The 22,064-nt window shown below is 41.2% G+C and overlaps 1 protein-coding gene across 14 annotated transcripts in view; it reads right to left on the bottom strand.

Moving 5' to 3' along the window:
• The window catches only part of neo1a (neogenin 1a), a 209,005-nt gene that overhangs the window by 57,528 nt on the left and 129,413 nt on the right, over window positions 1-22,064 (bottom strand). For all 14 annotated transcript variants that reach the window (XM_032560380.1, XM_032560379.1, XM_032560376.1 and 11 more), the window contains 3 exons: window positions 18,899-19,035; window positions 5,893-6,047; window positions 5,189-5,309 (listed from right to left, as the gene is read on the bottom strand). In XM_032560380.1, the coding sequence (XP_032416271.1) occupies window positions 5,189-5,309; window positions 5,893-6,047; window positions 18,899-19,035 (413 nt within the window). The remainder of the gene's footprint in view (window positions 1-5,188; window positions 5,310-5,892; window positions 6,048-18,898; window positions 19,036-22,064) is intronic.

The following is a 22,064-nucleotide window of genomic DNA, read 5'->3' as shown; positions in this document are numbered from 1 at the left end:
GAAAAGTCTGGATAGAAGAACCAAAGACTAGAAGAAGAAAAATAACATTGAAAAGGATTGCATGACAAGGCGCAATTAGGTCACCTTGAGGTAATTTATTTTAACATTTGAGCCGTTGTTTGTCCACATCTGTTTGCAACTACTCGACTCATGTTGCACATGAGTCAGGAACGTCCAAGCACCTCGAGTGATTTCATTGTGGCACGAACTCGGACTTTGACTTTTTAAACTCAAAAGGACTTTTTTTTTTCTATACTCATTTATTATTCAGATGAATTAAATTCTTACTCAAGCCACAAAATTACACCAGTCTGTTATTTTTTTAAGAAAAAAAAAACAATGCCAGCTGCACTTACAAAACACAAGGTCTTTCATTTTCTTTCTTTGGGTTTTGACTAATCCAAAGTGAGTCATAATCATGTTAATGCTGAATATTTACTATATCGACGTGTCAGTGGCAGGAATCCCTAACAAAAATGTTAGTAACTCTAAAGCCATAAACATTAGCTAAACTAATGCTAACGCCCTATACGAACATGGTATTTAACTGAAGCTAACGCTAAAGCGCTAAATTCAGGCATATTGATAGTCATCATGCATCACAAGGAGAACATTATAACGTCTCTCAAAACAATTGGTTGTTTGTTTATACAAGTGTTGTTGTTTGTCGTACATTCCTACTTGCTCAATAAAGTTTCTTGGAAAAAAAAGGGAGAGAAACCGTCAGAAGAGGAAACAGATCTGCTGCGTAAACAATCTTCACCCACTTTAAAATAACACTATGTATGTAAATGTCTAACTACATGAAGAATTTTTAATAGTCAATAACCAAAACCTCAACACATTTCTAGCTTTATTCAGCTGAAAGATTCTAAAACTGACAAGTAAATTAGCACTCTAGTATTTATCTGAAAACATTTATTTAGGAGAAGCTAAGTGTTTAACAATTTTAGCAAAAATGCTAAAAACTATGCTGCTAGCTCATTTGCGGGCCAGCAGATTTGTAGCATGTAACAAACACTACAAAATATATGCAGCCTAAGCTCTCTGCCATACACAAGAAGACTGTTGCAGAGCACGTATCACTATAAATAACATCCAGATTGGTACACATACGCTAACAGCTGACCTTTTCTTTTCCACTGCAAACACCCACAAGTGGGATTCATCACCTGATCCACATTTAACTGCAGCTGGCGGTGTCAAGATGCAAAGATTATGGCACTAATTAATATTAGCCAACTCGCAGCCACTGGGTATTTAGATGCAGCTCACGCTCATCGATTTCCCTGCAGGGGGTGAAGACGACTTTATCTCAGCGGCGAGTCGACCGGCTTATTTCAGCCGATGGCGAGGCAGCCAGACGCGCGGGTTGTTTGTCTGGCCCCGTTTTGGAAAGATTCGAGCCCGGCAGGTGTGCGCGGGACACCTGACTGCGGCCGCCGAGGGTTGGTGAAGTGGACAAAGACGTCCGGCTGTGACGGAGGGGGCGGAGGGTCCATGTAAGGAGAAGATATCAAGCGGAGCACAATTAACACAAAGCCCAGTGCGCTGGATTATTGCTGGGAGCAGGTGGCTGTGAAAAGCAGGAAGAGTGAATAGTGTGAGGAAGGGTGACAGATGGCTTCAGGACTGTATGCTTTCATAGTCAAAATGAACAGAAGAGGTGTCAACAGAGACTTTGATGGAGAGAGATATGATTGCTACTGCACTTGATTTGTGGAAAAATAACCTAAAGTCCAATGAATTTTTGGGGTGTTCATTCAGGAAGCAAATATTTCTGCTTTGAGTGTGTCAGTGCAGAGACAACAAGGTTGTTTCCAAATAAAAACCTGAACAGAGTTGTTTGCATTTCTCTATTACAGCTCCTGTTGTATGTTTAGGGATATTGTCCTACAAGGTGAACCTCTATCCTGTCTCAGGTCTGTAACCTGCTCTAATAGACTTTCTACCCTGTATTTACCTCCATCTATCATCCTATCAACTCCTTCCTTTTCCTGTTGGGGATGCCTTTCTTCAGTAAGACAAGAATCCTGTGGTGGCAGTATCCGTTACACTCAGCACTGATGGAACAAAGACGGCATTAGGGGTTCCTCAAGGCTCCCTTCTCGGGCCACTTTTGTTCAATATACCGTAAGTCCAGGTGGACAACCATTTCTTTGTAATTTTGCAGATGTACCATATTTTTTTCATTAGAAGAGAATGATGATGCCTGATCAGTGAAATGTTCAGAGCTTAGGGTAATGTTTTGCAACCCATCTGCTTTAATATTCTCCTTGAACTGCTCCCGCTGGGTTCCTTGGTCTTCATGATCATGTGTCTCTAACAAACCTCTGAGGCTTTGGGATTAAATCAAACACAGGCAAACTCTATTAAACAAAGGACTTCTGGTTTACTTGGAGGGATTTGAGTAAAGGGCTCTGAATACAAGTTCATGTCTCACTTGTTTTCATCCACTTTATGAAATTCCCCACTTCGCATTGGTCAATCAAGTGAAATCCCAAGAAAGTTAATTGAAGTTTGTGATTTTAAGGGGACAAAAATGTTAGAAAACTGAATTAAAATCATCCCAAACCTTCATTTTGTCTGAATCTTCAATCAGTTTCTGATGACTACTGGACAGTGAACTGATGAAAACATTAGGGAGGTTCAGATACAGGCAGGCGAGAATTACTCTGACTGACGCAGAAGTAAACACTCACAGAAGCAAGAAAGGCAAAGATTCTCTGTGATTTCTTTGTGGATTAAGAAGAGATTAATTTATTCAAAGCTTTGCTGAAGGCAGACCTCCATGTACAAGGCCAGCTGCCTTTGTAATTCATCCCATTTATCTACAACTCAAACAAAAAGGAGAGGGAGCAAAAAAAAAAGAAGACTTGGGGCCATGTAAAGTAGCCTGACTCTTATCAATAGCGTCAAACACAAATACACAGTGAGCTGCGGGTCATCATTATTTCTGACTTAATGTTTTCCAATCAGTAGGGACGGCACAGCCGGGGGTGGCACCAGTCGCTCATTCATTCACCACCTGCTTCAAGTGGAGCCAGGCCAGGCCGGGGTCATGCTTGATTAAACTTCATCACTGTGCTCAACAGGATATGACAGAGACAATAAAACTGATTTCTGCTTAATAAGGGTTGCTTTGTCTTAATTACATTTATCACTATTATATATTCCAGCTCATATTCTGTGATTCATGGAAGTGTGTTTCACTTAAATTCAAGTTGTTTCTCTCCTGCTGTCACTGTTAATGGAATGAAAAATATCTAAAAAACAACAAAAAAAACGATTAATGTGTTTTCCTTTGTTGTTTCTGTTGGGGTTTTTTTCCTCTCTTGTATATGGTCTTTATCTCCAGTCCTTGTCCTCCTTTAGTTTCACTCTGAAGCTCCTGGAAATTGAAATTAATCTTTTGCTTTTAATGTGCCGTGCTTAAGCTGTAGCCGGCAAGTTACAGTCACTTTAAAAGCAGAAAGTTCTTTATAAGATAGGGATTGAAGTGGGTTGGACCTTTTAGTAGTCTGCTGAATTGATTTGGATTTTGCTGTATATATGTTGGAAGGAAGACTGCTTTTATTCAACATACTGTACATTTCCTGCCCTAGATAAGATAGTAGAGCATAATAGATACCGTCTCCTAGCACATACTGAAAACACACCGTTTCATAAATCCAGGCTACCATATAGACCACAGTCTTTTACATTTACTGTGTGTTATTGTCCATACTATGAATAAGTAAAGGTGTCAGCATGTCCTCCAGCTTAATGCAGATAAGAAAGACATAACTATTTCTGATCCCAAACATTAATGGTCAGGGATCAACAATCAAAACCCAATGAGGCTAAGAATCAAACAGCATCTCAGATAACCTTGGTGCAGTCATGGGCTCAGACCAAATGCTTTGCAATCACTTAATGTCTAATAATGAATAATCTCACTAATGTCTTTGAATCTTGTCAAAATTAATGGTTTTCAATCACAACAATACACAATGTCCTCATCAAATGCTCATCCAAAATGATGCTAGGACAGATCTGGTTTGAGTGCTTGGCTGTTTTGTGGAAAGCCAAAACCTGTTTCCATCTACTTTGAGAACCAGGCATGTGTCACCAACAGGTGGTATGACACAATATGGAAAAAGAGCGTAGAAGCAAGATGGCGGATGGCCTGTGCGCCTAATGTTTGCCACCATGCTGACTGTTGCATTATCTTCAGTTTTACCACGGGGTGACTTCACCGTTTATGTTGAACGATCAGTGTGTCTGACTGGAATCAGATTTAGTGTTTGGGAACATTGTTCTTTCAGTATAAACATGCAACACCTGTTCAAAATAACATTGAAGAACTGAAATGGACTCTGGACCGGGTCGGTGGAAAAGTGTCATTAGTGTTTTCAGTACCAGAAATAACCAACAGGAGATTCTATAGTCAGCACAGGAGCTGCAGAAAGATTTAGTTGCTTCTTTCTTACACTTTATAATTATTCTCCTAATGTATTTCCTCTATTATTTTATTTTGTTGAGCAACATCTTCTTGTTAAAAGAGCATCTGAAAATCCACCGTCTTTAGATTTTTTGGGTTTAAATGGCACAAACATTTCTGTAACCCTGGATGTATAACGGACTGCGTGCAAAAAGAACACGATTTAGTTCTGGTTTTGGACTCGCCTCTGTTTTAACAGGACCCTGAAGGTTTCATATCATTGTTGTTGTTTTTTTTTGTTTTCCATTTCCACAGATGTGCAGAGTCCCAACAATCAATTAACGCATCTTTAAAAGAGGCGACGCAGCACAGCAAGCCGACCGCTCGGCCTTTCATGTCTGAAAGGATTCGGAAAGAGAACTTCTGCTGTCTTCCTCCAAAAACTTCCGACTGCCCTTTCTTTTGTTTGTTTGGGATTGTGTAAAGCATTTTCACAAAGATGTAAAGCATTAAGCAATCTCTTCTCCCTGGAAGAAAACTCAGGTGTAACAAGCAAAGAGATAATCACTGCTGATATTCAACCTGCCTGCATTTCTAAATAGCCTTGTGTAGCTGTGCGAAAACCCGATCAGACTCTGGCTCTGATATTGATTACATTGTAGCAATTTTGCAGCTTTGTCATCTTCCCGAGGAGGAGTTGATTCATCTTTCCCAAGTTAACAAATGTGATTTGCACACTATTTGTTGTCTCAGTGTGTGGCGTACCGTGATCCAAGATGATGAGCTGCGCGCTCGACTGGATGTTGCCGGCATCGTTTTCTGCCAGGCACTGGTAGAAACCTTCGTCAGACTTGACCAGACCCAGAACCTGCAGGTTGTGCTCCTTCTGCAGAGTAAGGACGAGGGGAAGGGAAAGAGAAATAAAATAGCACAGCTCTGTGAGATCTGTAGAATCAAGAAATTACTGAAACAAAACATCTCTGACAATGTGAAGAAGGCGAAGAGAATCTGCCAAGGCCAAGACATACTCCGCAAGAACAGAGACGTTTGTTCACTATCTTAGTGGGGCAAGAATAAAATGACATTATTCTGTTTGTTGGTGCATATTATTCTAGGCAAAAAAAAATTTCTGGTGAAATGTGAGGTGAGTGTGCTGCAGTGTGAGGGAGTGCTCTGCTTTTATGAGTTTGTAAAGCATGAAATGTTGGGGTGCTTTATTGTTGCTGGAGTACAAGAAAGAGGTTGGGCCTACCAAAATGGAGTGACCTTGAACAGACTGCTCATGCTTGAAAATCTTCCAACATGCCTGAATTAAAGTGATTCTGTCACATTCCAAAATTCCTCCACGTAAAAATAAAAGATTCATTTGATGATCTGAAATATGCAACTGTGAGAAAAAGGCAAAAACGGAATAAATCTGAAAGCAAATACTTACAGTTAGGCACTGATCAAGCACAAAGTGAACTCACAATTATCTTGAAGTAGTCGCTGGGGATGACGGCGTCTCCGTTCTTGACCCACTTGACGGTGGGAGCGGGCGAGCCCGAAACTTCGCACTCGAAGACGATGTCCATGGACTCGTGGGCGTAGATGTTGGTGGGCCGTTTGACAAACTGGGGAGGAACTGCGGAGTCCAGAAGAGAAAACGGGGTTAGTGTTTTTTTGGTTTTTTTTCATTTAAAAAAATAAGCAGAGGACAAACACCGCTCATCATCCTTTCGTCCTAAACTTCCGACCTTAAGTTTCTCCACGCAGACCAAGGATTTCCATATCAATTTCTGCGGCATCTGCACCGGAACGCTCCACATCAAATGATCCCCACGCTTCCCCCCCTCCCTCTTTAATTACATGATCAAAACAAAAGCAAACAAGACAAGTTAAAGTAAAAAAAAAAGCTATCTAATTATTTCCTGCTTTGTCGGGCCAGCTGTGTCTGCTTTAGCACGTGGATGAAAGGTTCGGTGACCTCTGCTTTTATTTATGCAGAAACGGATGAAAAATAACTGCCGCTCGGCTACCAGAACAGCATGATCTGCTGTCTGAGCGGAGCACTTGAGATCTCTCCAAGACCTGGTAATGAGGGCCAGAAAGGAGATATTTGATCTGCTGGGGCGATGCGGTGCCTCATCAATCTGTCCTGAAACAAGGTCAGAGGGAGCGCCGGGTCCGGGCCTTGTCCTCTCGCTGTAATTGGACTGTACGTGTTGTGGGGGAAAGAAACATGGCCGTGCTCGTGTGTGGGCGTGTGTGTGCGTGTGCATTTTACCGCCTCTGCGCATTTCGTGATAAGCCGCAACCTCGCCGACCACAATTTAAACGAGTGTTTTTGTTGCCGAGTTGTGCGGTCTAACGCTTTCCCATCATCCTCCTGGGCCTCTCTGATAAAGAGTTATTAGCATCTATTTTGCGTTAATCCACACAAGATGATTGGTTATTAGCGGTGGTCGGAGGACGAGGTCTGTTTTTTTTTTCTGGCTTAATACAGTGTAGCAGCGGGTTATGAGGTCAAGCCTTCATCTCCCTTCGCCCTCTCCCCTCCCCAATTGATGCAGCGATGGCTAATTTACTCAGACGCACATGCGTTTGCGGACACAGTGATTCTTCATCCGCTTGAGACGGTTTTGAAGAAGGAACAATTGCTTCAGTTTAAAAACAGGCTCGTTTCTCTCTGAGCTGGAGATGCACTCTCTGCACATCTGGCGCGCATTTCCCTGCTCCACTTGCAGCACATGGAGCAACGCCGGAGGGAGCGAGGCAACTTAATAGAAGCTGAACAATAAACGACTGCAAGACGTTCTTTCTGGTTCACACGTTAAACACCAGAAAATGTCAGCGAGGGAAGGCGGTGTGGGGTTCAACTCGGTCCAATTCGGCTTATTTAAACAGTTCCGATTCACGGTAAAAGGTAATCAAAACATTTTCAGTTGAGTCGGGCGTTTTATTTCAGGTTTGTTAACTTCTAGTTATTGTTTAATCTTTTACCTGTTTTATTTATGCTTAGGCTGTCTAGTTGTCTGTTTTTTTCTTGAAGGGATCCGAATAGGTTGGTGTATGATTCACTTCCTGATCCGCTTGACAATTACATGAACACGAACCCAACAACTTTTGAAGACTTTCCAGCAACTCTTTGAGAAGTGACAAATCACACACATTAAAACAGAGCATGTCTGCACCAAAAGGCTGGCTGCACCTCCTCAACGTGTAAAAGCCTTCATCAATGTTTAGTTTGTTTGAAACTAAATGGACGCATGTTAATTCTTCCCTAATTTAGTTGTAGCTCTATACAAATAAACTTGATTGATTGGTTTATTGATTGATAAATGTCCCATTTACAGGTTGATTCCAGTTGTTTATCTGCAGTCATTTCTTTCAGGCATATAAATCGTAATCAAACAAACTCTTTTTTTGCAAAGACAAACTTCTCAATTAAGAAAAACAACAGTAGGCAGCATTTTGTTGGGATACAGTATTTTTGAAATAGAAGTTGATAATGGCGCTAATAAAAAAGTATGAGCGGGATCAGACTGAACTGAAGAAACCATGGCGTCGTTAATCTCAATTATTTGTGTGACAATTAATCTTTCTTTCTCAATTTCCGGACCGCGGCTTCCTCGTCCTAATAAAAATTAATAGCTGCTCCAGATGGACAAATGGTATCCGGGGAATCCTCCACACGAACACATGACGTCGATAACGCAATCCGGTAGGCAGGTTATCCCAGGACGATACCGAATTCTCCTTTTCCATAAACATACGACTTAACCTCCGACCTTTCCGTACAGTACGCTGCATTTTTCATGAGGCTCCCAGCAGCAGAAAGCAGAAAGTTTCCCCCGTCTCCGTAACTAATAAGCGTCTGGATGGCTCCGAGAGCCGCTGCGATGAATTCCGAAGACTGACACGGGGACAGTAATGAGGACTGCGACGCGTCAGACCGCCGTGACAACCATCACCCTGCTGTGCGCCTCCGTTCCGTGCGAGGCCCTGCGGAGTGTGTGTTTGAGGCGTGAATAATGTGTTTCACAGTGTGCCGTCCTCTGGATATTTGCCTTAAGTAGGTGTGCAGCGGAGACAGGTGGAATCGCTGATTTCCTTTGGTGTGTCGGGCTCTGAAAGCAGCGGTGAGTCAGTGTTTGTGTTTGTGGGCAGCTTTCAATATGGACACCTGTTTTCCTTCTTCTTCTTTCCGTTTCCCCCCTTTTTACCGATGATGTTGTGGGTTGGGGGTGTTAAATCAGCTGCTGAGGCGTCTAACCATATGTTCCTGTACATCCATTCTGTCCCAGTCTACATCTTTGTTTCAGAGTTTGTCTGGGCAGATACTGTATATGTTCTGGTTCTGAATGCCCAGCTTTTGATGCCAACTGCTACTCACAGGCTCCCTTTATCTACTCAGACTCAACGCTCTCTCTACTACCCACCCAACCCTTAAGCTTCCCATAACTCCCCCTCTATCTCTCCATCTTCAGCCATTGCCTCCCTCTCTCCAACCAAGCAGCCATGCACCATTTTCTCTAAATGGAGTTCAGACATTTGGAACCTATTGGACTGAGCAATGAGGAGGAACGCCTAAATATACCAATATAGGTTTTTGCGTGGCTGGGAGTAATGAGGGGAGGGGGAACAGGGTTGTTGCAGCAAACATACAGGGGAATGTGTGTTGGTCCGTGTGCCTCTTAGTGCAACAACCTGTATAATAACTGTCTTTAAATAGTCATTTGCTTTTCTATTTCTTGTACCTATCACAGAAATTACAGTACATAGCAGAAGTGCTCGCACCAGTGAGCGTTTTCACACTTTCTCTTGCTACAACAAGAAACTTCCCTGTATTTCATATGGATTTTATTTTTGCTACAAACTAACATAAAGCAGTGAGTGATAGAAATGTTTTGCTACAGCTTCGGTTATTGGAACGAGAAACGACACTGCGAAAAATACCAGTCTTAAAACAAGTTCAAAAATATAGAAAACGAGACACTTTTCCTCATGTTAGAAGTGGAAAAAAATCCGTCAATAGATGTAGTACTTTTAAAATAGATATTCAAGAAACAGGCTCCTACATCCTACTGAAAAGATACTTGTTTTGTCTCAGGTCAAATGTACTAAGAACTAGGAACTAGGCAACAGTTCTTGATTTTACATTGTAGTGATTAGGGCCAAAATGTGAGTGCAGTGCTGAACTCAGGCCTGAACCTTCACTAACACATAAAGACAATTACAAAGTTGGTCTTCTATCACCTGAAGAACATTTCCAGGAGTAAAGGATGAATGTCTCAGCAAGATCTAGGGAAACTCATTTGTACTTTTATTTGAAGTCATATTGATTATTGCAACCGTGTCTTCACAGGTCTGCCTAAAAAAAGAATATCAGACAAATGCAACTGATCCAGAACGCAGTTGTTTGCGTTTTGACTAAAACCAGGAAGTTGGGCACATTTCTAAAATCTTTCCACTGGCTCCCTGTAGCTCCAAAAACGGACTTTCAAACACTTTTGTTAGCTTGTACATCCCTGGACGGCTTTACATCAAGTTAAATTAGAGCTTTGTTCACCATTGTATCAACCTCATAGATCTCTCCAGCCTACTGAATCAGCATTCAGTTTCTAAACTGGAACAATCTTCCAGAAAACTGCAAGGATGATGAAACACTGAGTCCCTTTAGATGAAGGCTAACCCCCCACTTGTTTAGAGTTGTCTTTAATTGATAACAACTGGAACATAATTAATATATTTGATGATGATTATTATTCTAAGATGATTAATGTTTGCCACTAGTTTCATAATTGATTATTGTGTTGTTTTTAACATCTGAAGCACTTTGAAATTACTTGTTGTTGAAATATGCTACAAATAACCCTAACTTGACTACAAGTGAAATTCAAAGGACAGTGGGATGCTTTTGTATTCAGAGTACAACTATATGACCAGACAACAGACAGCAGGGGTTTTAAAAATTATTTTTAAATGGCGTCTTTCAATTAGGCACAACTTCATAAAAGTCTATTGCATAAAGCTGTACAAAATACATCAAGTGTAATTGCGAAGTGACAAAAAAAAAGTTCAAAAGGTGTACGTACTTTTGCACAGCATTAAAAGAGGGTAAAATGTGTATGTCGGGGACATATTTGATCAGATGACAGTTGTCTCCGCTCATCAAACTCAGAAATGTCTTTGATCTGTCCGCAGCCGTGACTCGCTATTTCAATTCAACGTCTCCAGTAATCGTGATGCAGTCTGACGCAGAATGCTTCCTACGGGCAGATTTCGTCTCTTCTTCGCCAGACGCCAGACACCAAGAGCACGAATCTCTCCAAATGAGCAAACTTGTTTTGGAACACAAATAATCCCCGTCTAATGAAAGAAAAATCTTGACAGAGGCAGAATGAAACGACCACAAAAGAAACTCCGGTGTAAAAAGAAGAGAAAGAAAACATCAATATGAATGTGGAGGAGGGAGAGCGGCTGAAAGGATTGGAAGAGCAGTACTTCAGGGCTGGTATTATCTCCCGAGCCCGTAGCTTAGTAAAAGAAGCTTTAATGCAGACTGACTCCAGCGAACTACTGAGAGAGGACCACTAAAAGGTCACGGCGTGTGTCTGACTGTGAGCTTGTTAAAACAAAACCCTGCAGGATTCCCCTAAAGGGATTTCTGAGCAGATTATTTCACTTAAAGCTTCGCTGGTATTTAAGAAGCGAGCCGAACGAGAGGCGGAGAGAAGGTCCGGCCGCGCTTTTAATTGGCTGGTAATAAAACTATCGGAGTCAGAAGCTGATGAAAGATGATGTTTATTGAGCTGAATCTGAAAATAACAAGAAAAAATCATCTCTGGTGGTCATACTTTCCCAAAGATCTGGGTAGCAGCAGTTATTACATGAGCCTTTGTGTGTGTGTGATTTTGAGTCCAGCTTTACAAGTTCTCCTTTTTTTTTTTGTGCCATCCCAGTGAAAACAAGCACTCCGGGCAGTAAAGCCCCAAACACAATGCTTTATGTTTGCATTCCTGCTCAATGAGCAGATGATGCCAGAGGCAGAGAGAGGCACTCCAGTGTGTTCTGGATGCCTTCATGGACTCCCGATGCTTCGGAAATTACAAGAGCTGAGTGAAAGCAGATGCACAAGGTTTGCCGGGGACATGCCGAGACAAGGCTCGCCGAGGCTGGCGTTTGACGCGCTTTCAGACGACAGCTCTTCAAAAACATCCTTGTCGGACATTTCAACGGGGACTGCGCTGAAAGTAGGAAAGAAGGGGAGGAAAAAGAAAAACTTGTCTGATCATGCTTTGTAAAGCATGCTAGCGTTAGTTTGAATCTCTGGTAATCTGGTGCAAACTTTTTCTTAACTTTTAGTTTCTCGGCTATAAATGTTCAGGTAAGGTGAGCCACTGCAGGGATGAGAAGGTCTGAGTGTCTGCGGCGTCGCTGTGTGAAGTTGTGCGTCAGCTTAGGGCTGCAACCAGCATTTATTTTAGAAATCGATCAATCTGCAGATTATTCTGACAATCGATTAACAGGATAAAAATTGCCACATTCTGCATTTCAATTAAAAGGTACTTCTACTTTCAACATGTGAAAAGATAGTAAAGGGGCGTGAGCTAAATACACGGTAGTAGTAAAACTATTAGTAGTTAGTGTTACCACCGATGTGTAAAGCTGGCATTATTGTCTTGTGTTAGCTTTATTTATCCACCCAGCTTAGGCTGTTTCCTGTAAAAGGTTTGTTTGGAAAGTTGCAATTTGACAATAATCTGGTAGAAATTTTGCCTCACAGTCCCTCCGCACTTCCACCCCCCCAATTCCAACCTGCTGCTGTCATGGAGCAGTTTAATTTTGGCTGAAATAAGCTTTCCATCCTGCTATTTAAAGAGATTTAATCTGATCAACCTGGCGCGCACACATCCCCACACACATGCCTTTTCCCTTTCTCCCTGGGAGTGTGTTTATCTCAGCCAGGTGTTTTTGTCTGATTCCCAGTCTGCTTGCTTTCCGCCGTTGCCGCAGCAGCTGTTGTTTAGTTTCTGATACGGACACATTTACATGATGATACCGTGAACATGCAACTTTTTTCTTTTTTTATTATTATCTGGCTTATTGTAATAAATCTTAATTGTTGTTTCTCTGGCTCGTTTGTGTTGGTGTGTCTCATCATGTCATCCCAGCTGCTGTCTGGATCCTAATCCAGCTCAGCGCTTCTTATCTGCTGTGTCAGTGAGGGAGAGAATCACCCTTTAAAAGCCACACTGATAGATGAGTGCTCAGATTTTACTCTTGTTTTTTTTTTAACTACTTTGGGGAATGCTTTTGGGTTTTTTTTGTTTGTATTAATTGAATGTTTTTCTTCAAACATGAGTGTGTATCTGCAGCAGTACAGTAGCATCCAAAAGTATTGACCAGTCTTGAGCTCCACAGTAACCAACTCCAATACATATTATTGAGATTTCATATGAAAAACCAACACATAGTGGTGCTTTATTGTCAGATAGAAAGAAAACAATTAATGGTTTTTCATATCTTTTATATATATATGTGAATAATCTGAAAAAAGTCATGTGAGTATTTAATCTATCTCCTTAGACAATACTTTATAGAACCATGTTTTGCTGACATTATAACTGCTAATATTTTTGTATTTCGACCTGTTTTGCACTAAAAACTAATTTACTTTCACCTCTCTGTCTGACAGATTGGATGGAAAACTTCCATTTTCAAATCCTGCCTAATGCAGACAATTAAGTCTAGACTTTGACTAGGTCATTCTAACCCATAAACATGCTTTGATCTGTAGCTGAATGGTTGGAGTTGTTGTCCTTGCTGGAAGTTGACTCTCTGCCCAAGGTAGAGCTTTTTCCTAGCTAGCCTGAGAATTTGTGGCAGGCTCTGCTAATGGGGAGAAGCTGTAGTGTAGCAGAGAGCAAGGGGGAGAGGGTGAGTGGCGTGTATACAAGGTGATTGACAGCGCTAAGATCCTCCTCCTCAAGTCTGGATAAATCAGAATTAGATGTTGTGGACTGACTGTACTAAAAAAAAAAACCAATGTCATTTTAATAAACTTTTGTCTGACATTAAATGTCGTTTGATTATCTGAGTCAATTAAGTCCAACTCAAAAAATGAAAAACAGAAGAAATCTGTAAGGGTGAAAGTACTTTTATTTCTGCCAGTTTTCCTCCAAAATGTTTAAACTTTTGCTGCCTTTGTTCATTTATAAAAAAAACCCCAAAACAAACCATAAACACTTGTAATCACCATGGCTGTTCATCCAGAGACCACAGCCCAAATGAAAGGCTTTTATGGGGGGGCAGGGATTTCCTGCCTGGCAGCCCAGCACATGGAAAGAACAATTAAGTTGATGACCTGATAGCAGCAGGGCATGATAGATGCGGACCACTGACTCGGAGCCCCATAAAACTGCTAACAAACAGGTTATAGACTATTTTTGTATAGAACACACCCACACCCCGACACAGAAACACAGAGAGCCCAGGTCTGGGTGGTGCCCAAGTCACGCACGGCCATAATCAAAAGCTGCTGCCTCCTCTGGCCTCATTTATTCTCTTCCCATCTCTAATAGTGGGTGAGATGTCAAAGCAAAGTCATCCACCACATAACATACACACACACACCCACGCACGCACACCCCCTTCCACAGACAGTTATCACAGAAACACATGCATGTGTGTCAACACCACACATGGGGCCCTGAGATATGACTCGAGTGGCCTGAGTGTTGCTGTTAACACTCATTTAGAGCGTCACCATCTTCTAAAGCCTCCTGTCTGTTGCGGGATAATTACAGGATTTTTATTAGCTGAACAAAAACAATGAGCCAAATCCTCTTAAACACACTGACATTGCGATTGTAATTATTAGAACGATAAGGTGCAATGCGATTTTAGTAAATATTGCTTATTTGCAAAATACCCAGCGACCTAATACAAGTCTGAAGCATATTGTTGCTCTGCAGCTAGATGTGTGATTCGTGGAGAGCCAAACAGAGATGTTATTGTTGCAAATTCAGCTGGATCCTCCTGAGATTAGATCGCTTCAGCCAGAGTGACTCTGAGTGGATCTGATCTGGTAAAATCTGAAAATAATCCTTTTCAGATTTCAGGTTGCTTTCTTATGGTTCTTGCAACAACTTCTGGATTTTCATTGACCCATTCCTTTTAAATTATTCTGATTTATTGCTGTAGATTTGCTGTTGCGTCCTCATCTACCTATGTCAGACAATCAGGCTCATATTTGACCCAGAATTACAGCAAGCCAACCACGATCATTGATCATTCAAAAACTTTAACTTTGGCCTATACCGTTTGTTTTTTTAATGACTGACACTGTCAGGTGTTATAAGGTCACAATACACCTTCGACGTTTTAATCTTATTTTATTGAAAACCACTGAACAATAAATGTTAATCAATTCAAACCTGTTTAGCCTTACATGAGGTAGTTCGTACGGCATTGCAATCCAGACTACCAAAACAGACCAAAATTTAAATAAAGTTTCTTAAGTCTGTTTTTTATATTTTAAAAACAAACTTTTGCAAAGGTAGATTAGATTGGTGGATTAGACTGATTTCAGATATATCGGTCGATTGCCTAAAACTAAGAAAATAGAGGTTTATCGATTGACCGGTTGATCTTTGGGCTCCAATTCCAGTTGTTTTGTTCACTTATTTTTCAAAGAATCACATATTCTTTTACTTCTACCTTACAATAGCTCCTTTGCGCAATTGTAACAATGGAGCAACCACATAAAAATGTCAATGAAACGCTGCGTTTGTAAGGTGACGCAATGTGGAAACGCTCAAAGGATATGAATAGTTTTGTGAGGCGCTGTTTGTAAATACACAACTGAGAGACGCCGGCAATCGTACATTTGTGTGTTTGGTGTTTATATGAATATCTGTGTATTTCTTCCTCTAAATTTATGCACCAGCTGTACTACAGACCCTCCAGGTATCTCCAACCCAACAGTGCTCGAGCAGTTGGCTTCCTGCATCTTTTCCACTACTAACAGTCCGGTGTTTATGAAAAGCCTCTTGAGGGTAAACATACAATTTCCTCTCGTTACTCCAGAAAAAAAAAGAAAAAAAAAACACCCTGGAGGGGTTTTAATGGAAGTCAATCAAAGAAGAAATAGTTTGTTGATTGTATGGATTAAAACCACATTGATTTAACTGTCCTTTACAGGAATAACTACTTACTGAGAGATCTTTCTAGGCTCCCTTTTCCTCGTCAAGAGAGAAAATCAATGCCACAATTTGGCTTCTTCTTGAATGCGATTGACACAAAAGCATTTAAGCGCTGAGTGTACAACATGGACGCTAATCAAAATGTCGCTCTGGTACAGCGACGGCTGTCCTTGTACCGTATTCCAGGAGTGCTGATCCATCCTCGAGTGTGTCAGGGAGGTCGGGCAGGACGTGTGGAGGATTTAAGAGGGAATTCGGTAGGCGGGCTGGAAGAGTTGGAAATGAATGAAGTGAAGTGTCCTCCTGTGACCCGATCCAATTTTCCAGTTCGGCCTCCTTTAATCACAGCAAGTGGCGGGAAGTGATGAAGGAAGGGCAAGGGGTGAGGAATAGATGAAGGGATTTGGGCAGAGAGGTTTGGAAGTCGTGGCACGACGGGTGTGTGTGTGAAGTGCAATAAAGTGTCGGAATGAACCCCGGGGACTTTTCCCCCCCTTGCCTCAACTCTTTTGAGCCAAAATCCCGTCGACTCGGAGCTGTCGGGAAACCCATCCAAGTCCACAAGTGTCTTTTAATGACAATTACTGCGCAACTATTTGGGCTCTGTTTGATTTGCTTGTTTCTGCCACTACAATCGTCTGCTCTGCCTCGGAGTGGCTCGCATGCGAGAAATACATCTTGCTTGTTTCATTTCCTTTCCAACTAAACTCTCTCTGGCTTTGTTTTATGTCTGAAATACGAGTCCAGGGGGCTTTTAATAACCTCATTCCCAAACATAATAAGACGAAATGAGATTGTTTTCGCTGACGGAGGGATGATCTGAGAGTTCAGCGAGACCTGCAGAGACTCTGCTCTATTCTGCCGCACTCTCCTCAGCGGCTAATGCAACTTGACTTTGCTGATGCCTCTCACCCAATTCCAATTTGCACATTTGTTCAAGTGGCACTGTCACTTTGTTTCTAACGTAGCCCAAACAATAAAGCTACTAATACTTCGGGATATCAGGTGATTTTCAGCCACAAGAGGATGATTTAACACTGGGAGTCCCAAGGGACTGATTACATGTATAATTACCGGTGTCGATGCAAATGCACCGAAGTTCGCTTGTGCTGTTAGCAGTTGATGATTTCATGCCAACTTGTTCCTCTTCATGCATTTTGGTGTGTGATTTTTCCCAAAGATTGGATTGAAACCCACACATTCAAAAAACTTTTTTATGGTTTTGAAAATCACAAGAACTCTTCCATCAGTCTCTAACAGGATTTCGGCCAAAGCTACTTGGAGAACAGTAGCTGGGCCGTAGTTCACGGAGAAACACCAACTGAAGCTTAAACAGGCACCAAAAGTTGGAGTTTCCCTGAATGAATTGGCATTTTGATACTTTTCTCAATTCAGACGTTGCTTTTAAGAGCCAGCGTTTCGATTCAAAGACCCTGATGAACCACCAGTAGCTGCAGCAGAGCAATAGAAACCCAACAGACCCAATAGTTTGAACATTTACTGTCTTTAGAGTGGATTTCTATTTAAGAACCAGAGTAAAATGGGTGGTTCCAGACCATTTTTGACTCCTCTCTAGTCAAAACATAGACTAGAGAGGAGTACAAATATAAAAAAGTGAAGAAGATGAGATGATAGCAAAAAAAGATGTTGAAGAAAATGGAAAACCACCATTTGAAAGGAAATTCAAAATGGACAAGAGTGAGCCAATGATCAGTTCCAGGCCGATCACAGATGATTTACAGCTTCGTGTTTTGTAGTGTGGCAATTAGAAGACAGCTTTAGGAGGTTCCAACACGGCCTAAAGATGTCACAGTTTGCCAAAGAACACACTGATCTGCCTAGAGAGCAACTGTTCTGTATTTTACTGACTGATGAAAGCCAGACTGTTCTTTTGTGTCTGTACAAGTTTGCTAGATGACTTCCAAACACTGAGCTCAAAGCACAGAGTCAGGAAATTTTATTGCATACCAATTACTGTGAATATATTGAAAGACGTTCAGAGGTAATGATGGCATATGCTGAAAAGGTAATGGGTGCTTCAACAAGACATTGGCCGTAAGTGTTGGAGCTTGCACAGTCAAATGCAAACTATATAATTTTTGAAAACTAATAATGATGACGCTTTTTTTTTGGTAGATTGATAGAGACAACAATCTACCAATGCACAGTACTCACAATGCATTTGTGTAAGAGGGCATACATGCTGTTAGGCTAAAAAGATTTTACGCTCAACTCATTTGTGTTAACGGCGCTATTTTGTTTGGACAGATCTTGGGTTTTACCACAGAATATTCAGATTTTTCAGACTTTGACATTTTCTGAAAGATTTGGAATCAAACCACTTTTCATGTTCACAGTTTTCCTTCAAAATATAGGGAATTTATGTCTAGCTTCAGTCACTGCTGTCAGACATTGCTGTAGAAATTACAGTATTCTATAAAATAACCCAAAAGTGAAGACATCATACAGCCAGCTTCCATTATGTCTGTACTCAACGTTCTCCTGAGTATTGACAGTAAAACCTCACAGATCTGCCAGATAAAACACTGCAGACTCATAAAACAAAATTCTCACATGTAGCCTAACCACTCTCATGGTTCAATAATTTTGACTTGTAAGTGCATAAAGCAACTTTGTTTGAGGCCTAAAATGAAGGTTTGCTCGTCCGCCTTTCATCTGCGAAAGGTGGGAATCGCCATAGCAACTAATTGTTAACCATTTTTATCCTATGCCTAAAAGAAGCAGATGTAAAGAAATTGATATATTTTAGATTTTGAGGCAGAAACAGCACAGACAGTGTTCAAAATGTCTGTTTTTAGATATTTGATATCTTTATTGACATTGAAGCAGTCTTCACTGCTTTTAATAATACAACAGAGAGCAGACAATATAAACCAGTGGGCCACTAAACACCGTGTTAAAGATCTTCAGATCATTTCCAAAAATCAAAATAATTCCTCCTAGCATATTTTGGTATGAACTATTGCGACGAGAGTAATTAACAATAGTTTTATGGTTGTAGAGGCTTCTTGTGTTTGGACTTTGGATTTACTGGTGTTGTTTTATCATGGTTCACATCCCAACTTTCAGAGAAATCCTTTACATTAATCAAATTTTATTTGTGAGAGGTGCTATACAAATAAAACTTTACTTGCTTAATGGTGTTTTCTAACTGATTTATTAGCATTAATCAGCAAATGTCTGGGTCCACTGATTCTGCCACTGTTGTTTTGTGGATCAGAATCCAAACTTTGTAGAAACCAGCGATGCTGGCTGATTAGATTACCTTGAACTGTGAGCTGGGCCTGGGCTTCGATGGTGGTGTTGGAGTTTTCAGCCGCGCAGGTGTACACGCCTCCATCTTCCTCCGTAAGGTTGGAAATCTGGAGGCTGCCGCCTGCCGTCACTTCCACACGACCATCGCTGAAAACAGAACGTGGGACCAAAGTTAGACATAAGCAAAAGCTTTTTCATTTAGATTCAGGGATCTCTACTCGCCAAATATAAAGTAGGTCTCCCATGAGCCGCGACACATTTTTATCACGCTAGCTGTACGTATAGATGAAGTACAATCCTCTGTCGCTTTACTTCAGAGTAGAAACAAGTGCATTCCCAGGAGAGCAACGCTCCTCTACTGACCGGAGTTTGACTCCACATTCTGCCCTCATTTCTTTTGCACCGTCACAACATCCATAAATAAATAAAATACCCTAAAAGCAGCCCCAAGTGGGTGAAAACCAAGTTAATCTGAGCTCCTTCCACGTCTTCATCAACAATAATTTTTACGGGAGGTTCCAGCAGCGCTCCGTAAATACAGACTGGAAAAAATAAGGTGGGATTTTTCAGTCGTCCGTATAGTGTAGCATAGAGCGATGAAAAATAAATGTCCTAGAACAGATGTCTTCATATTTTATTTTGCTGCCATCCCTCAAGATCCTATGTACAATCTGCCATCTGGAATGACTACAACGCAGGCAAGTTTTATTGAGACTGTGAGCTGGAAGTCTATGCAGTTTGTACTGTGACAACTGCTCAGGCTGTTTCATCATCCTGACATATGTTTTCATTTTCTTTCATCAGCTTATTGGCGTCTACTGGTGGCATGTGTCTGCAAACCAGCAAAGATTGGACTTGGAGAGCTGATTTTATGCTCTACAAGCGTAAGATTAAAAGCATCATAATCACAGATATTTAGAAGTGCAAATAAAGTCTGCATTTCTTCTTTTAATATGGATTTCCTAATACTTTTCGAACCAAAATGTGAATTTTTGGTCTTGTTTTGTAGCTAAATTTTAAAATAAAATTAAAAAATAGGTTCAAAATAACTTTGGCTGGCTGGATGGACAGGCTTTCGTAATAATAATCTCTTGAAATATTTTTCCATATGAATCCAAACCTGAAAAAAACTTATTTGAAATTCCAGGCTGCGTAGGATCCATATCAATAAAACTATAACATTTACAAATAAATAAACACAGCAACACTAAGGGTTCTGAGGCAGGGAAACCGAGGACTCGGTGATTGATTGCAAACTGCAATCATATGCATTTATTATTCTATTTCTATTCAGGGCATTCAGATCCCCAAATTTTTCTTGCAAATTTTCCACAAAAATGGTCAAAAACATTGGGTTGCATCAACTGATAAACCCCACCCGCAGGTGGCAGTGTTTCTTCCACTTGCAAATCGCAAATATTTCCAAAGTTACACCAAAAAACAGTGATTTTTGATAGTTTTTTTGTTTATTTTTTGCAATTAGAAAGTCCTAGAGGGGCTGTGTATTTAGGCCTATTACTAAAAATAAAAACCTCAAATTTATTTGTATGTCTTCCCTGTGAACCAATGACCCACCAGTTTAAACAGTCCTGATTTTAATTTTCACAATAGTCGCAATGGGATGCAGACTGTGGCCGAGCTCTGGCTGGATTCAACAACCACTGGAGCAGGAAGAGGCGGCAGAGAGGGAAGAGAACTGCAATCGATAGCTTACAGAGAGAAGCCCAGCATTCACAAAGGGAGAAGCAAAGACAAGAGAAGAGTAGCAACCAGCAGGTCAGCTGAGCAAGCATCCAGAGAGGGCAACTGTAAGCAACACAGGCTTTACAGAGAGGTAGAGATACAAAACGGCTCATTTAACTTGTGACTATGTAGGTCACAGGTGTCAAACTCCAGTCCTCAAGAGCCGCTGTCCTGCAGTTTTTAGATATGCCACAGGTACAAAACACTGTAATGAAATGGCTTAATTACCTCCTTCTTGTGTAGATCAGTTCTCCAGAGTCTTAATGACCTAATTATTCTATTCAGGTGGTGCAGCAGAGGCACATCTAAAACTTGCAGGACACCGGCCCTGGAGGACTGGAGTTTGACATCCCTGATGTAGGTTTTCCACATTCGTGCTGCTGTCTCGCCTCATGACGAGTCCTGGTTTGGCAACAGCGGCCTGTGAGGCCATCTGTGTGCTGAAGTGGAGCGTTGGAGTGGCGCTCAACCTGATGTTCCTGATGACATCACTGTTTCAGCATTATTACAAGGAGAGGGCTTTATCAAAGAGGCGATATTGTGCATTTCCCAGGCACGAGATGACATTACACAATCATTACTCTTCAGTTGTTATAAAAAATGTTGTGCATGTCAAACATGACTTGAAGGAAATTTGCAGTTTGACGCTTTGAAATTGGCCTCTGTTTCTTTAAGGAGCTCCTGCTCCTTCTGGGACTCCGCCTTCATCTCGTCATCACAACAATGTGCCTCTGTTATGCCATTTACAACTGTTCTTTGGAGAATTGGACTAAGTATTTAGTATGATTAACTCAGCAGGTGAGCCATTCCTCCAGGTGTTTGCTAATTGCTGGAGGACCTGAGTGGGGGAGGAGTGCTCTGACTTGGAAGATTAGTAAAAACTGTCACAGTAAAAACTTTTCAACAATAAGAAAGAAATATCTAAGTAAAACTCACCAGTGACACACCAAACTTGAACCATTCTGAACAAATAAATGTGTGAAGTCATAAAAAGAATACAGAACCTTTTCTGTTTAACCACAGACAAGCAGGCGCAGTTTCCAAAAGCACCTTATGCCCACTGTGAAATACAGTGGAGGATGTGTGACTCTGTGGGCCAGTTTCACCATTAACCCTCCTGCACTGTTAAGAGATGGAGTCATTTGAACCCCGGGAGTTTTTTAATCTGTGCGCAGTCATAAAAATTGCGCTTTTATGAGTTTTTTGTTTTGGTGTGTGTGTGGGTTCGGAATTGGCGGTCTGACGGGACAACTCCCCCACTGTCCGACTGACATTTGCGTCACACTAAGACCACAGGAGGGTTAACGGCTCTGGGAGCCTGGGTTAGAAAGCATGGAATCATAAACTCCTTGAAATACCCGAACATTTCAAATAAAGATCATGTCATCTGGCAGAAAAACCTAATATTTACAACAAATCTATTGGGTGACCTG

Source organism: Xiphophorus hellerii, chromosome 4 (genome assembly GCF_003331165.1).
Source record: "Xiphophorus hellerii strain 12219 chromosome 4, Xiphophorus_hellerii-4.1, whole genome shotgun sequence".
In the NCBI taxonomy this organism is placed as follows: Eukaryota; Metazoa; Chordata; class Actinopteri; order Cyprinodontiformes; family Poeciliidae; genus Xiphophorus; species Xiphophorus hellerii.
The sequence above is the reverse complement of the archived record's forward strand: the minus strand, read 5'-3'. Positions and strand labels throughout refer to the sequence as shown.